The following is a 17088-nucleotide window of genomic DNA, read 5'->3' as shown; positions in this document are numbered from 1 at the left end:
GGTGAGAAGAATAGCATCTCAGAATGCTATTCTGAGATCCGGGTTGACGCTGTTTTGGCGGCATGAGGGGGACCTACACAAAATTAGCCAGGTGGTTTTAATGTTGTGGCTGAATGGTGTATATGCTAATGGACTCTTAAAAGTTGACTAAATGAACTTTTAGCAGATGTTCACATTGACAATTTATAGTCCTTCTCTTTTGACAGACCAAAAAATATTGATGACTCATTTTGCCCTACATAGATTTTGTTCAGTCAAATGCTCTCTAGAATGAGAATGTCAGTCCCCCTAATATCAACTGCAACCAACTAGCAAGTAGCAAATCATGTTCATGGATATGACATAAACTAAAACCTATTGGCTATTTCAAAAAAGAAGCCAGCTCTTCGATGTGTCCTGCCTAAACTTCCTGTTTAATAGGAAATGTGTCAAATACAAGAAAGACATCTAGGCTGGCAAATGGCAGCACAACAGAAACAAACCTTCAGAAATAACAATGCTTTATAGAACTTCGATTTTACATGGCGGTAAATAAATTGCAAGCATCTTTAAACTAATAGCTGTTCATTTGGAATTTTCAGGTGTTTTAATGCTGATGTTATTTTAATACCTGTTTCCCTGCTGTGAAGTTAGCATTTCCTTCCTCTGACTCCTAGTATTACATTTCATAAATCATTTGGGATTTATAAAATGTTATTAAATGTGGCTTGAGGAAAGACTCATGCTGTGATTTTCAAGTTAAAAATTTGTATAGAATATAATCAAGGCATCTTTGTCATTTCTCTGAAATACGCCATTGTTTATGATATGCCGTGAACTTTTGTGACAGTGGCACAGACTACCCTGTACAATAGTTCTCTGTTAGCTACTTGTTTGTGTTGGTTAGTTGAGCTGTGTGCTCAGTGTCGAGACTGTCCAGGTGCAGAGAAACTCTATGGTGTACAAGGCTTCACATAAAAACACTGCCACAGTATCACTGCACTGTTTACATGGTAAATGAGGCATTCTAAGTGAAAAGTTATTGACACCTCTCTTGTTCTGTCCAGGCTGGCCTCTTTATCGATAGAAAAGTCAAGAGTACCAATGCCACGGCAGCAGACCCACGTGAATACCTCTGTTTGGACAACACCGCCAGGTGAGCCAACATGCTGAAGATTCATCAATAAGTCTAGATCTGCTTATAAAGAAATCATATCTTTAATTTACTTTTCATATACTTTTCAGTGCATTGGTTAAATGTCTGTTATTTTCATTCGTGCTTTATAAATAAATTGACATCGTATTGACATATCTCCCAAAATAGAGTTTCTACAGTACTCCACAGAATATATGGTATGCCGGGGCAGAGCTCTGTGTGGGGTTGAACCAGCTGTGCATAAGGTCTCATTTAAGTTGAGACGTAAAGTTCACACTAAGGGCTTAGTAACTACTAGTTAGTTTGTAACTAAGTCAGTGCTTAATTTGGTTGCACCACCTGTTCTTAAGGCAAGACTTAACTAGTAGGACGTAAGCTCTCCTTAAAGTAATGTGTAGTCGCATAATATGACGTTTACTTGTATTGATCCAATAAAAAGACTTCAAATTTGTACACAGAAGTGTTAAACCTTGTTTGCTCGTAACTTTCAGCTGTAATAAATGATATCCCCATTGAAATATGATACATAATAAAACAAGATTTCAATAATTATATATTTAGCTTATGTAAATAACAATATTCAATAACTGTATCTAAAATGGATAAGGGACAATAAATACTAATACAACAGGCTGGAAAAAAAGACATTTATTCATTTTAATATCTATTTCGTATATGTTGAAACTTGACACCATGCGGAGTACACAGGAAAGTGCACCGTTAGATCGGTTTCATGCTGAAGAAGTACGTTTTTTACATAATGTTTTCTCCCATAAATGTATTGTCAGTAAATGAGTCTGCTTTTTTTATTCCAATCATTACTCCTGGCCAGAGGCTTCCGTAAATATTTTGTTTATACATAGGGTTACGTTCTACCTAAGTTTAATGGTGCAACGCTCACATATTTAGTAGTGCATAAATTGTGACTTAGTGCCCATTTACACCACAACTAGGCTAAGTTGTAACGTACATGCCCACATACACCACACTATAAATGCACTGTGTCAGAGTGTGTGTATGCTGTCTATGTATTTGTTACTCCCTTTCTTATTTCAGATACCATGACAGTTATCTGAGTCAACATGTCCCTTCATATGGAAGTATAAATAGTACAGTGTGTCTGTAAGGGCTGAGTATTGGCACTGATTTCCAGATATTATTATATTTTGATTCACATGGCCTCATTTCAGTTTCAGTTCCAATTTGAACCGATTCAAAATCAGTTCAGATAGGAATATTTTAGTTACATACACATGCCTTTAGGCTTGATTGCACTGGATTCAGGGTGCCAGCTCCTGCAATTGTCCATTCATTTATTTTTAAAAATGGTGTTGGTAAACAAAGTTTCTGTAGAGAGCAAGTTCATCAGAAATTCTCTCCAAAACAGAAAGTCAATTACAAATCAACTCGCATCCCCAGAAAAAAATCAATATTGAGAATTGAAGTATTAAAATAGAATAGTTCAGCGAGGTGCAATCTGACACCCTAATCTCAACTTTCATGCTCATTATTTCTCACTCTGTCTCAGGTTCAGGCCTCATGAGAACTCTGATCCAACCAGGCCACGAATGTCCGCTCTCATCGACACACTCATCTCCTTTAAGAACAATGATCTGGGGGCCTGGATCCGAGGAGGTGACATCATTATACGAAACTCAGGGTAAGGGACACAACCTTGCCATTCTAGACCCTGTTAAGCTCAACGTCTTTTGAGAAACCCATTAAATAAATTAAATACACCAGTTTTTCTGATTATTATATTGCTTTTCTGATAGATTTGCAGACAATGGTGTTGGACTCTCATTTGCAAGGTACTGTCATTTTATTGTTTATGTGAGCCTGTGCATATGTGCAGGCACATTCTTGTTGTCTGTGTGGCTAGCTGCAGGCATATTAATTTAAGAAAATGCCCCTTTGTTCTGCAAACACAATCCGATCTGCCAAATATGTACAAGTGTGTGAACTTGTCTGGGCTAGTGTTCCACATCAGATCTCCCAAGGCAGAAAATTATTGAAACAAGTGTTTACACTCTCCTTGTTCTCCTCAATGCAGCGATGGCAGCTACCCTAAAGATGAGGGCTCTAGTCAGGAGGTCTCCCAGTCTCTGTTTGTTGGTGAAAGCAGAAATCGGGGCACCAACGGAGGGCAAAATAAATACTGGGGCATCAGTGGAGTGGACGGAAAGATGAGGACTCTTCCAAGAAACAAGTATGAGAGACAAAGAAAGGAAAAAAGAGAGAGAATAATGTTAATATAACATTTAAACTATAATATTATGAAAGATGATGAACTAGTAGGGATCATGGTGCCTTCTGTAGGATATGGGTAGCTACCTTTGCTAGTTAAATAGTAACCTTAATGTACAAATAAATGTATGTCTCTAGTTAAAAATAAAAAATCCTACAGGAGTGTGTACATGATTCCTTTTGGAATTTTTTTATCATAATTTAGAAATGATCCTAATGGGATCAAATGAGATCCAATTGGATAAACTGACATTTTGAGAAAATAAGCTTAAAAAGGATTTTCTGTTTATTCAGTAGGTTCTTTGATTCTTATTGGATCCCTTTAGGATTGAAAATAGGATAAGGATATCCCTTTATGATAAGAATCCTGTACACATTTCTTTACAATGTTTTTGACTAGATAAAACTATTTGATTTGATCCTCTGAACGGCATGTGCTTTCTTATTAGGACATTTCCAATTCGAGGTTTTCAGATAAATGATGGTCCAGTGAGGATCATAAACAGCACATATCGGGCCTTCAGCTCGACAGCAGAGCGCTATACCATGGCTGTGGGTTTCAGCCTGAAAAACATCTGGCAGCTGACACCCAGAAATAGTCTGTCATTTCTCGCCTTCCACCCGAGTGTGAGTGCACACGCACGCACGCACACGCACACACACGCACACACAAACACATAACTCTTCAAATACCCTCCGATGATATACTGTGGCTACTAACTCTTGTATAACACAGTCATTACTCAATTTAATTGCTACTGTGAATAGATGTTCAAAACTACAGACTTTTTTTTCAGTTGTAATAATTTGTAACATCTGCTAAATTGTCTGTTAATTGATCTCAATTTTTTTTTCTAATGGGGACTTTTTGCCACTTTTTTACCTTTCTCAATGTAATAGAGACCTTTTCCTCTGAAGCCCAGATCTTAGATCATTTGGTTAATCCACCCCTAGACACCATCTAGTCTTTAATAACGCTTATTTACCTTAAGTGTTGCTAATGCCTGTCTCTCAGTGGAAGACTTTGCTGGCCCATCTGGTTATTCATTCCTGATTGCCACTACCTGCACTACCTTCTCTGGTGCAGAGTTATGTTGAAATATGTCCTTGTTCTGGCAGCTGGCAGTTAGCATATGCTAGAGGAAAGAATCAATAGAAAGGTTCTGGATGTGGTCAGGAGTCGTCTCACTTGTCTAAATGGCACCTTGTTGGTTCTAGGTGCAGTGTCTATTCAAGATTTTTTTCCCCTATCAAAGCTTGATATGTGTAACTTAATTTCAGGCTTTTACATACTTGCATGGGTAATTTTGTTATTCATGATCACTGATCCTCTTATCATCCAGGTGACTCGGAGAACGTTTTTTGGGCGCCCAGGCGAGTGGTTTGAGCAGAATGATCTGGACGGCGATAAAAACTCAATCTTTCATGACCTGGATGGTTCAATCTGCAATTACACAGACACATATGTAGGGAGAGCCGACAACTTCCTGATTCGCCATCCTCAGTGTGTGGATGTTCCTCATTGGAATGGGGTTGTGTGCAGTGGCAAGTACTCTCAGGTAAAGACTGGCTCTCTAATTTTGCTGTTGTATTTATGCCACCTTCATGTGGAGATGCACTCACTGAGCACTTTATTAGGAACAATATGGTCCTAATAAAGTGCCCAATGTGGTCATGATAAATCACTAGTTCTCTTCGTGAAGGAGGAAGCGGGAACCGGGTAAACAGTCGAATGTGAGTTTATTTTTCTCACACTTTTCAGTGTTAACATAAAGCTTAGCTTTTCAGCATAACACAACACACATCCACACTGCTGTGTGCATCTCTCTCTCTCCGCTCCGGCAGACTGGATTGCCCTTTTATCCCTCTCCACTCTCACTGCAAACACAAAACAGCTGTTAGAGGTGATTTTACACAGGTGTCAATCCTTACCGTTCTGTCTCTCCCAGCCTCGCTCTCTGTCAATTACTCCCCCCCCCCCCATTTCTGGAGAGGAAATCCGCAACAACCATCGGCCTGTGGACCACCTCGAACTTAAAAGGTTACCGAGCCCAACGGGTAATCCGCACATTGGTATCCTTCATGCGATGCAACCAGCGGAGGGGGGCGTGGTCTGAACAGAGGGTGAAAGCACGCCCCAACAGATAGTACCGGAGGGTGAGGACCACCCACTTGATGGCCAAACACCCCTTCTCGATGGTGCTGTACTTAGTCTCTCTCTCAGCGAGAGCTTGCGACTAATGTACAGCACGGGACACGCCTCCCCCTCCACCATCTAGGATAGTACCGCTCCCAACCCCCTGTCCGATGCATCCGTCTGCAAGATAAAAGGGAGAGAGAAATCAGGAGAGTGCAATAACAGCCCACCGCAGAGAGCAGCATTCCCCTGCGTGAACGCCTGCTGACACCGCTTCATCCACTGGACTGGATCTGGTGCCCCTTTTTAGTAAGATCAGTCAGCGGGCTGGTGACGGTTGAATAATTAGGCACAAACCTACGATAATATCCAGCCAGCCCCAGCAACTGTCTCACCTCTTTTTTGGTCTTAGGTCTTGGGCAGGCTGCAATTGCTGCGGTCTTATCAATTTGGGGTCGCACCTGTACATGACCCAAGTGGAAGCCCAGATACCGTACTTTCACATGTCCAATTGCACACTTCTTAGGGTTTGCCATGAGTCCTGCCCGTTTCAATGATTTCAGGACAGCCCTCAGATGCTGCAGGTGCCGCTGCCATTCATTACTGTAAATAATGATATCGTACAGATAGGCATTGGCGTGCGGTCTGAGGATTCTGTCCATGAGCCGCTGGAACATAGCCGGGGCCCCGAACAAACCGAAAGGAAGGGTGGCAAATTGGTGTAAGCCAAATGGTGTGGAAAATGCCATTTTGGGATTGTTCTAGTAGAATTATTTAATTCTTCCCAAACCACTTTTTTTGTGTTCGGTTTGTCGGTAGGGAAGACTACGTACCACTACCCCTGGGGTTATTTCGATATGGTGCTCTATGAGATTCGTACGACGGGGAAGAGGCGAGATCACGACTTAGAATTCTCCTTGCAACCTGGTAACCTCCGTGACTTGTGACGGTGAGAGTCTCCGTAAGTGACCGGGATGACTCAATCGGTGGCTTTTAAGTTCACCTCCGGTCCAAGCTCCTCCCTCTCCAGAACCACCATTGCCAAAGTCATGGGGACTGCCTCTCTCCACAGTTTTAGGAGATTACGGTGGTAAATCTGACGTGCTCCGCCTCTATCCGTTCGTTTAACCTGATAATCGATTTCCCCGACTCGCCATGTGACCTCAAAGGGCCCTTGCCACCTGGCGAGTAATTTAGAGCTTGATGTGGGGAGTAATGCAAGGACTTTATCTCCTGGTGCAAATTCCTGTAGCCGAGTACCCCTGTTATACAGCTGGCTTTGACGTTCTTGAGCCTGGAACAAATTCTCCTGTGATAATTGCCCCAGTGTGTAGAGTTTTGCTCTCAGGTCAAGATAGTACTGAATTTCGTTTTTGCTATTTGAAGGTACCTCCTCCCAGTTTTCCCATAGGACTTCGAGCACGCCGTGTGGTCAACGGCCGTAAAATGATTTGAATGGGGAGAACCCCGTGGAGGCTTGTGGGATGTCTCGTACTGCAAATAATAGGGGGCTCGAGCCACTTGTTCCAAGTTCGAGTGTCTTCGTGCATGAACTTGCTAATCATATTCTTTAGTATCGATTAAATCGTTCGACCAAGCCATCCGTTTGGGGGTGGTAAATGCTGGTCCGAATTGTTTTAATCCCCAGTAATTCATACAGTTTGCATAGTGTACGTGGCATAAACGTTGTGCCCTGATCAGTGAAGACTTCTTTCGGAATCTCCACTTGGGAGATTATTCTGAAGAGTGCCTCCGCAACACTACGTGCTGAGATGTTGCGCAGAGGTACTGCTTCCAGATATCGCGTTGCATAGTCCACTTGAACCAACACAAAGCGATGCTTGTGTACCTTCCACTCTAATGGCCCCACAAGGTCCTTGCCAATTCTTTCGAAGGGGACCTCGATCAATAGAAGGGTGCGCAATGACGCTTTTGGGGTGGCCGCGGGATTCACCAACTGACATTCACGGCATGCCGCACACCACCTGCGAACATCCCTGTGAATGCCCGGCCAATAGAAACAGACCATCAGATGGTCTAGGGTTTTTCCCTGCCCTAAGTGACCCACCATCGGATTACAATGAGCCGCCTGGAATAACATTTCCCGACAGCTCTTCGGTAGTAACAATTGGGTTGTATCCTTCTTTGGCTGAGCGTCCTGCGTCACTCGATACAACCGATCCTTAATAATTGAAAAATACGGATATGCGAGTGCAACGTCTGGCTGGAGGCGTTGACCATTAATCACTTTCACTTGATCAAAGGCATGCCTAAGGGTCTCATCTCGTGTCTGCTCCAGAGGGAAATACCAGAAGGGAATCCTCAAAGGGCTGGGGAAGCCGAGACTTCCCCCTCCCTTATGTCATCCTGATGTGGATCTGATGTAGACGGCCCTGGCTCCGCCTCCCCAACTAGTGAGTCACACACCACACACTGATACGCTTTATTGCAGGACCCATCCACACACATTCCCCTTAATAAGGTGGTAAATGCCGGCCAATTTGTTATCAAGATTAGTGGATGGGTGAGACGGGAATTAACTGCAGCCTCGACACTGATTTTGTCCCCAAAATTTTATAGTGACCATCACTACAGGGTAATTTTGGATATCCCTGTGCACACACCTTACCTTCACCCACCGGCTTGTAACCAAAGCCTCGGATTGAACCAAGCTTTGGTGAATGGAGGTTCGATAACAACCTGAATCCACCAAGGCTTGATATGTACCCCCTTAATACTCACAGGTATGCGGTATGCTCCTGCTCGATCGGGAGCAGCTTGTGGTGCGTCGGGGACCCAGACCAATGTCTCCACCTCCATTGTAGGGTATCAGTCCTGGAAATGCCCCTGTTCCCTGCAGCTCCAGCAGACTGCCCCAGACTTCACGCCCTCACCCGCGGCAGCAGATTCACCAGCCTGTGGGGGAGAGTGGAGATGAAAGGCCCATGGGACCGTTCATCTCCGGAAATAGGAACAGGATGAGGGGAAGGGGAGGGAATAGAAAGAAAGAAGAAGAAGAGGGCTTGCCGGCCCCCGAATATGGTGCCATATGGTCCTCAGCCAGCTGGACCGCCCCATCCAGCGATGCTGGTTGGTGGCACTGGACCCACTCCGCTGACCCTTTCGGTAGCCGGGCGATGAACTGCTCCAGAACCACTAGATCGAGTATCTCCTCAGCGTTGCGATCTTCAGCCAGCAGCCACCTTCGGCAGATGTCACGGAGCTGTCCAGCGAATGCGAACAGGTGGTCAAGCGTCAGCGAGCGGAAGTGTTGGCATTGTTGCTCTGGGTTTCAGCTGACCTGTTGCAGGATGGCTTTCTTCAGATCTTCGTACACCAGGAGGTTGGCCACAGGAAGTTGTTGGGCCGTGAGTTGGGCTTCCCCGAACAACAGCAGCAGTAGGTGAACTGCCCACTGGGTACTCGGCCACTTCCAGGCTTTGGCCGTCCAATTGAAGAGCTCAATAAAAGCCTCCGGGTCTTCTTGAGGTCCCATCTCTGTCAGGGCGAAGTGCGGCACGGCCATGGGTGGGTCCAGGGTCATGGCTGAAGAGTCCTCCTGGTGTACCAAGCTCCATAACACCTGCCGGTCCTCCTCTTGAGCCTGGATGAGGTTCTGGAACTGCTGCTCCTGTTCCATATGCAGCTCAAGCAGAAACTGATGTTGGGCTTGGTGGATGCTGGCGAGGGTCTTGAACACTTCGGCCAGCGACGAGGACTCCATGACGGCATTTTCTTCCTCCTAATCCCAGGTTTCGGCACCACTGTGATAAATCACTAGTTCTCTTCGTGAAGGAGGAAGCGGGAACCGGCTAAACAATCGAATATGAGTTTATTTTTCTCACAATTTTCAGTGTTAAGATAAAGCTTTGCTTTTCAGCATAACACACTCATCCACACTGCTGCGTGCATCTCTCTCTCTCTCTCTCTCCCCTCCGGTGGTCTGGATTGCCCTTTTATCCCTCTCCACTCTTACTTCAAACACAAAACAGCTGTTAGAGTGATTTCCCACAGGTGTCAATCCTTACCGTTCTGTCTCCCCCAGCCTCGCTCTCTGCAAACGTTGCTCGGCCATGCCCCCATCGTCTTCTGTTGTTGTAGCCCACCTGCCTCAAGGTTTAACGTGTTGTGCATTCTGAGATGCTATTCTGCTCACTACAATTTTACAGAGTGGTTATCTGAGTTGCCATAGCCTTTCTGTCAGCTCGAACCAGTCTGGCCATTCTCCGTTGACCCCTTTCATCAACAAGGCATTTCCATCAGCAGAACTGCCGCTCACTGGATGTTTTTGTTTTTGGCACCATTCTGAGTAAAATCTAGAGACTGTGCATGAAAATCCCAGGAGATCAGCAGTTACAGAAATACACAAACCAGACCATCTGGCACCAACAATCATGCCACGGTCAAAATAACTGAGATCAAATTTTTTCCCTATTCTGATGGTGGATGTGAACATTAACTGAAGCTTCTGACCCATTGTACTGCTGCCACACAACTGGCTGATTAGATAATCACAAGTACAGGTATTCCTAATAAAGTGCTCAGTGAGTGTATATCTCCTCAACTCTGGTCTCTTTTAAAATTAATGAATTATTTACTTCTGCTCCATACAGGTGTACATACAGACACAGGGTGCATCTAATCTCAGCCTCTCCATTAGCAGAGATGAATACCCTGATAAGCCCATGGTGCTGAGAGGCATCAGAAGCCAGACAGCACCATCCCAGCAATACCAGCCTGTTCTGATGATGGGCAAGAGCTATACGGTGCACTGGAATGGACCTGCACCGAGAGAAATAGTCCTTTCACTTATTAACTTTGACCAGTAAGCATGTCCTATTGTGAAACCTCACCATGAAGGCAGATGTTGCATTTGATGTATTTGTGTTGAAGTAACATACAGTAATGTTCCGACGTGTTTGTTTGACTGTGTTGCGGTGTAGGGGTGACTGGGCTCTGCTTGGCCTCTGCTACCCCAATGATACAGTCTTCCAGATCACATCAGACATCTACAACAAGCAAAACAATGGTTTTGATGGCATAGAGGACTACGGCCCTGTTTCATCCATGTCAGATCTAGAGAAACGACAGCTGGAGAGGAAGTTCTTTTTCGATAAATCTGTTGGGTAAGAATGAATATGTATAATGTCAACATATTAACTTCACAATGAAGCTGTAGCGCTCTTGGGACCTAAACTGCTTAAATCCAATGAACAGAGTTCCCACGCATCCTAGAAAACCTGGAATTTTGCAATACAGTTTTCTGGTCATGGAAAAATCATGGAAAATTATAAAAATACCAAAATGTCCTGGAAAATAATTGTTTGTCCTGGAAAATATTTTAATTAGAGCTGTCGGAATTAACGCGTGCAATTAATTAATGTTTAATGCATACATTTTTATAAATTGCGAACGCATTGACATTTAATACAGCATAAACACTGGTGTGAAGGGCGGAACCGTTGTAATGTGTCCACCCGGAGTCATTACACTGATGCACACGCCACAGTGCCAGAGCCCTTCTATCAAGAGGAGACTACAACTTAGCATAGAACAGCATAACGCGATGGTCCCATAGACATTCTATGGGCTGTACTGTCATAACGTGCTATTTGACCGTTATACTCTCTCCTACTATAAAGCTGCAGAGGTTGTTATCTCATTAAATAAAAGAATCTCTGACAGTGCTTCCCTGTCAGTGATAAAATTATGGAGAAAGGAGCTCTTAGCACTATTTGATGTACAAAACAAGCCCAGATGGGACTTGACAGAAATCAAGTATTTTTCAACCTTTGTAAGCGTGTTTGTTTGCAAACACTTTTCATGGTGAGTTCAAAGCGGCACGCGACACAGGTGTTGACGCTCTGATGTGAATCATGAACGCAGCTTCACGATTGCTGTAACAAAGCGGATAGCCACAGTCTACAGGCAGATTAATATTGTGGAGGATGAGAGTTTAAGGGATTTAATGCCCATTGCAATGAATATGAAGCCTATGTGGGGACTGGTTCTTTCAATTAGTCGAACTCCCACTTAGACTTTGGGAAATGTTTAATGTTACTTGAATTGGTGATATAATAGTACATTTCTATCTTTATATTTTGGAAGGCTTTGTTTGGAAAATTTTAATAAAGCAATATATTGCTACATATTATGTTTTCTTTCCTAAAATGGAAGTAAATTAATTTATATATTACTATTTATATGTACTAAAAAAAATTATCCAATGTTATGGTAAAACATTTATTAAATTAATTCTATTTTTATTTGATTAAAGTTTCAGTTAATTCATTTGAATAGACACCATTTTGACAATAAACTGAAGTTAAACTGTTGCATACTGAATTCATAAAAAATAACCATCTAATAACCACAATATACAGCATGACCTCTCATGTGTTTTTGCTTAAACATTACACCGGTCGGGCTCATAAAATGTCCTGGAAAGTTGTGCCTGAAAAAGAGTGGGAACCTTGAATGAAGTCTTCTGCACTTACGCATTTTGGTTTGTTTCTCCTATCATTTTCACTTTAAGATCTGTATGGTCTATAAAAGTGGTTCTCAACTTATTTTGTTTCAGGACCCAAATTTTGCATTATAAGTCAGGTGGCGACACTAGTTGAAGGGATAGTTCACCCAAAAATTAAAATTCTCCCATCATTTACTCACCCTTATGCTATCCCACATGTGTATGACTTTCTTTCACCTGCTGAACTCAATTGAAGATTTTTAGAAGAATTTCTCAGCTCTTTTGGTCCATACAATCCAAGTGAATGGGTGCCTAAATTTTGAAGCTCCAAAAATCAAATAAGTCAGCATTAAATAATCCATAAGACTCCAGTGGTTAAATCCATATCTTCAGAAGCGATATGATAGGTGTGGGTGAGAAACATATATCAATATTTAAGTCCGTTTTTACTTTAAGTTCTCCTCCCTGCTCAGTCAACCTCCAAATGAACTTTCACTTTCTTCTCCTTGTGTTTTTGGTGATTCACATTCTTCATGCATATCACCCCCTACTGGGCAGGGAGAAGAATTTCTAACAAAAAAGGACTTAAATATTAATCTGTTTCTCATACACACCTATCATATCACCTCTTAACATATGGATTAAAATACTGGAGTCATATGGATTACTTTTATGAAGCCTTTATGTGCTTTTTGGAGCGTCAACATTTTGGCACCCATTCATTTGCATTGTATAGACCTACAGAGCTGAGATACTTTTCTAAAAATCTTAATTTGTGTTCTGCAGAAGAAAGAAAGTTATACACATCTGGGATGGCATTAGGGTGAGTAAAATAAGAGAATTTTTATTTTTGGGAGAACTTTCTCTTTGAGAACCACTGGTCATAACATTACTCTTGTAATGATGTCATCAAGTAAGGGCAACTTCTGTACAGTGCATTTTGATCATTGTGAGATATCAAGCCTGTGGTTAACTCATGACTTCCTCCAGCTTGGTATGGCTGTATGCACAAGCACGACACAGACGTGACGGCCACAGCTACTGCTCCACCGTGGGCTGCGAGAGAGTGAAGATCATAGCTACCGTTCGTGCCAACCAAAAGACACAGACTTGCAACTGCACCGCCAGTGCCTACCCCAAATACAGCAAGACTGCCAGCGCCATAGTGCCTATGCCAAAGCCAAACACAGGGCCCTGCAGAGCCTGTGGGGCCTCACAGGTGAGCCAGACCCAAGCTCACTATGAATAGAAAGGATAATTTGTGTATCTCCATTTGAATAAAGGGTAGAGTGGAACAGACCTTAAACTGTGTGCCAGATTGTCCAGCTGTCCATCTGCTGTCCTGACAAAGAGCCACTACCTTGCATTTTTTTTTGTAATTGCAACTTGGAGTCGATAAACTGCCAGCCCTGAGTGATTTTTATTTTCCTCCCTGCAGTTTGCCTTCTCCAGTGATCCGTGGAACAGCTACCTCCAAACCCAGATCAAATCCCTGAGTGTACAAGAGGAACAGAGTAATGACACACAAGCCTATATCACTGTGAGTGTGACTATTCAGCGCATTTATTTCAGCTTGAGAAAATAAACAGTGCTTGTGTTGACTCTTTTAGTAAGTAAATTGTAGCAATTGTCAAAATCGTATTACTGTACTATTTAAGGGATTGTTCTCCCAGAAATTAAAATTTTTTTCATTTCCTCACCCTCACTTGTGTTTTTCCAAGCCCATGGAACACTAAAGGAGATGTTAAGCAGAATGTTAGCCACAGACTTCTGTCTAACATCTCCTTTTATGTTCCATGAAAGTAGAAAGTCAGCCGGTTTGGAACAATGATTTGGAATAATGATGAGAGAATTTTCATTTTTGGGTGAACTGTCACTTTAAGGCTGAATGAAAGCTCAAAGAAACAGTTCACCCAAAAATGAAAATTCTCTCATCATTTACTCACCCTCACTCACCTGTATGACTTTCATTCTTCTGCAGAACAGAAAAAAAAAAAAAAATCAAGAAGAATATCTCAGCTCTGTAGGTCGATACAATGCAAGTGAATGGTGACCAAAACTTTGAAGCTCCAAAAAGTACTTAAAGACAGCATAAAATTAGTTATAGTGAAAAAGGAGTTATATTTGGTGTGTTCTCATCCAAAATAAATTGTATTGCTTCAGAAGATATTGATAAACCACTGGAATTGTATGGATTACTTTTATGCTGCCTTTATGTACTTTTTAGAGCTTCAAAGTTGTGGTCACCATTCACATTGCATTGTGTGGCCCTACAGAGCTGAGATATTCTTCTAAAAAATGTTGTTTGTGTTCTGCAGAAGAAAGTCACACACATCTGGGATGGTATGAGGATGAGTAAATGATGAGAGAATGTTTATTTTTGGGTAAACTATCCTTTTAATGAAGGCTTCTTTCATATTGCACATTTTTTTGAGGCAGTACAAAGAAATCATGGTTCGGCTGACAAATAACTGTTATGAAGACCTATTTCCTTATTTTTCTGTCATATAGGTGAATGCAGAAAGATTTAACCTCAACCAGTCTGGGTTTCTCTTGGTTACTGTGGATGCATGCTCTGGACAAGTCACAAAGAGCTCATTATTTCCCAAGATGGACTCTAAAATGGAACATTATTTCAAAACTGGAATTATGAAGAGGTTAGGGGTGAAAGCTGCAGTTTGGGGTTTAAGACTACATGTAAACAAGGTTGGGATGAGTTAGCATTTCCAGTAGTAGTAGTAGGAGTAGCTAAGTGGGGATGCGGTGTGTTTAAGCAGGAGTGATGAGGTTAAGGACTGCATTTTAGGTACTGGGATGGGATCAGAGGTAGAGGCAACATGAAGAGATTAAAAATGACACTGACTTGTTTTCTTTTAGATGTTGACATGCTCACTAGCATTTTTTAAACCTGATTCTGTTTGGTTCCATGTAGATCAATCGTTCTTCTCGCCACAAGAGGTCAGCCTGCTGACATTGGTGCTGTTGCACAATATCTGGTCCCTTTGGGATCCGCTAAAGTGCCAGATCTTCAGAATAAAGGTAAGTGCTTTTCTGTTACATTAAAAACTACACTCTGTAAAGTTCTGTTTATTTTATTTATTTATTTATTTTCTCTCTCTCTCTGATTGAGGCTAATTCTGATCTTGCTTATCTCTTTGACTGTCTCTTTCCAGAGGCCATTGCTTTCTATGGGTTCCTCGGCAAGGGAGGTCTTTCACCACAGCCATGGGCTGCTCTGTTAGCCTGCCAAGGTGCCAGGGTGCTGGGCTTACAGGAAAGGTTCATTCCCCTGTCCTTAGAGGAATATTCTTGTCCACCACAAAAAGACCCTCCTACACGGATGGATCTAGAACTCCTGAGAAATTCTCTTCGCTGAAAATGAGCCTTTACCAGATGTGAACAAACAACACAACCAGTGAATGAATGAATGTGAACTTATGAACTTAATTTATTTTGTTAAAAGAAAGTGTTAGTAGTGTTTGGATTAGTATTTTATTAAGCAAATGAATGTATTTGTGTCTGTTTCTGCCTTGTGTGGTTGTTTTTTTTGTCAAATGTTACAGCACAAAGTGATGCACTTTTTTATAATACATACAAAACACCTTTAATTCAAACTGAATAAAAAATTGACAGGGCAAGGTGAAAGTACATTAGAAATGTAGAAAATTAAATACCACCAGTACAGAAGTACAGCACAATACAGAACAGGACATTTGGTGATTGGCCTTCATCCCCAACGATTTGCTGGTGTATTACTGCCACATAAATGGTTAATTGTCTTTGATTAAACAGAAGAACACTCAGACTTTCCTTTTCCGTGTTATTATTCCTCATTTTTTTAATGGGGTATGTCACTATTTAATTGTCATATTGGAAGGGCTATTAACTCTCAAATTTCACTGCTGCTCACACTAATGACTGTGCACTGTTTACTTTCACAGTAGATGCTTTCAGGTAGTTAAGTACTTTCAAGTGTTAGACTTCTAGTATTCATGTTTCATTCACAACATGAAGCGTTCAATACATATAAAATCTTTTCAGAAACAATAAACCGGTGTCTGTTGTTAGGTAGCCTTTTTTTAAAGGTGTTTAAACAGTTAGCAACTGAAATTGAAGATTTCTGTTTGTCATTGGTCTACTTTGTTTAACAGTGGAAATCCCACCAAAGATTTATATTGCGTAAAATGATAATGCCCATTAAAACTTGTCTGTGTTTATTGTGTTGTCACTTTGCTTGAGAAATGCAGTATAACATCCCATATGAAATGTAATATTGTCATTATTGTGTTTGTAATGGAGACCTCAATGGTCCGGACATGACTGTATTGATTTGAGATGAATTAGTTACTTGTTAACCACTGTAAATAGTTTAAAAGTTTGAATGGTAGTTGGAAAGTCTTTTGATACAATGCACAGAAATGGCTGTTCATTTTTGTAAAGTGTTAAAGTGATGTAAAGATGCAGTTGTTAGTATACTGAACAAAAATATAAACGCAACATGCAACAATTTCAAAGATTTTACTGAGTTACATTTCATTTAAGGAAAACGGTCAATTGAAATAAATTCATTAGGCCCTAATCTAATCTAATCAATGCATATGGAAAATTTCTGGGATCTTTTATTTCAGCTTATGAAACAAGGGACTAACACTTTACATGTAGCGTTTATATTTTTGTTCAGTGTATGTGGGGGTTGTTTCCTCAAAGTATTTTTTATTTGTAAAATGTCAAGTTTCCCTTTTGTACTTGCCAAAGATTGTGTTGTTATTTGATATTCTGAAATTCATATATTACAAAGCTTTTAAAACATACATTCACATATCGTTTTTGTAGTCATTTGTTGTTTCGCAATTTCATGGAAAAAAAAAACAATGAAGTTGAGGAGGCCTGAAATAATTTGAGGCACAAATATGCAGCCACTTTACATTAGAAAAACCACTAGAGGGCAAACTTTCATTACAGGTAACTGGTAATGGCCATAGCCTAGAACTGTTTCTACCAAGCGTATTTTACCTCATGTATACACTCGGAGCACTTTATTAGGAACACTATATGAAAACTGGGTAGGGCAGCCTCAATTCTTCGTGGCATGGATTCCAT

At 41.5% G+C, this 17088-nt stretch overlaps 1 protein-coding gene across 2 annotated transcripts in view; it reads left to right on the top strand.

Moving 5' to 3' along the window:
- The window catches only part of LOC127433630 (cell surface hyaluronidase-like), a 38809-nt gene extending 22010 nt beyond the window's left edge, over positions 1 to 16799 (top strand). For both annotated transcript variants that reach the window (XM_051685681.1, XM_051685690.1), the window contains 13 exons: positions 1047 to 1135; positions 2664 to 2795; positions 2911 to 2946; positions 3189 to 3344; positions 3832 to 4009; positions 4726 to 4941; positions 10133 to 10344; positions 10463 to 10645; positions 12979 to 13207; positions 13427 to 13528; positions 14500 to 14645; positions 14921 to 15027; positions 15162 to 16799. In XM_051685681.1, coding sequence (XP_051541641.1) covers positions 1047 to 1135; positions 2664 to 2795; positions 2911 to 2946; positions 3189 to 3344; positions 3832 to 4009; positions 4726 to 4941; positions 10133 to 10344; positions 10463 to 10645; positions 12979 to 13207; positions 13427 to 13528; positions 14500 to 14645; positions 14921 to 15027; positions 15162 to 15364 — 1989 coding nt within the window. In that variant the 3' untranslated portion in view covers positions 15365 to 16799. The remainder of the gene's footprint in view (positions 1 to 1046; positions 1136 to 2663; positions 2796 to 2910; positions 2947 to 3188; positions 3345 to 3831; positions 4010 to 4725; positions 4942 to 10132; positions 10345 to 10462; positions 10646 to 12978; positions 13208 to 13426; positions 13529 to 14499; positions 14646 to 14920; positions 15028 to 15161) is intronic.
- The last annotated feature ends 289 nt before the right edge of the window (positions 16800 to 17088 follow it).

This window comes from Myxocyprinus asiaticus, chromosome 4, assembly GCF_019703515.2.
Source record: "Myxocyprinus asiaticus isolate MX2 ecotype Aquarium Trade chromosome 4, UBuf_Myxa_2, whole genome shotgun sequence".
In the NCBI taxonomy this organism is placed as follows: Eukaryota; Metazoa; Chordata; class Actinopteri; order Cypriniformes; family Catostomidae; genus Myxocyprinus; species Myxocyprinus asiaticus.
This window is presented reverse-complemented; position numbering and strand designations above follow the sequence as displayed.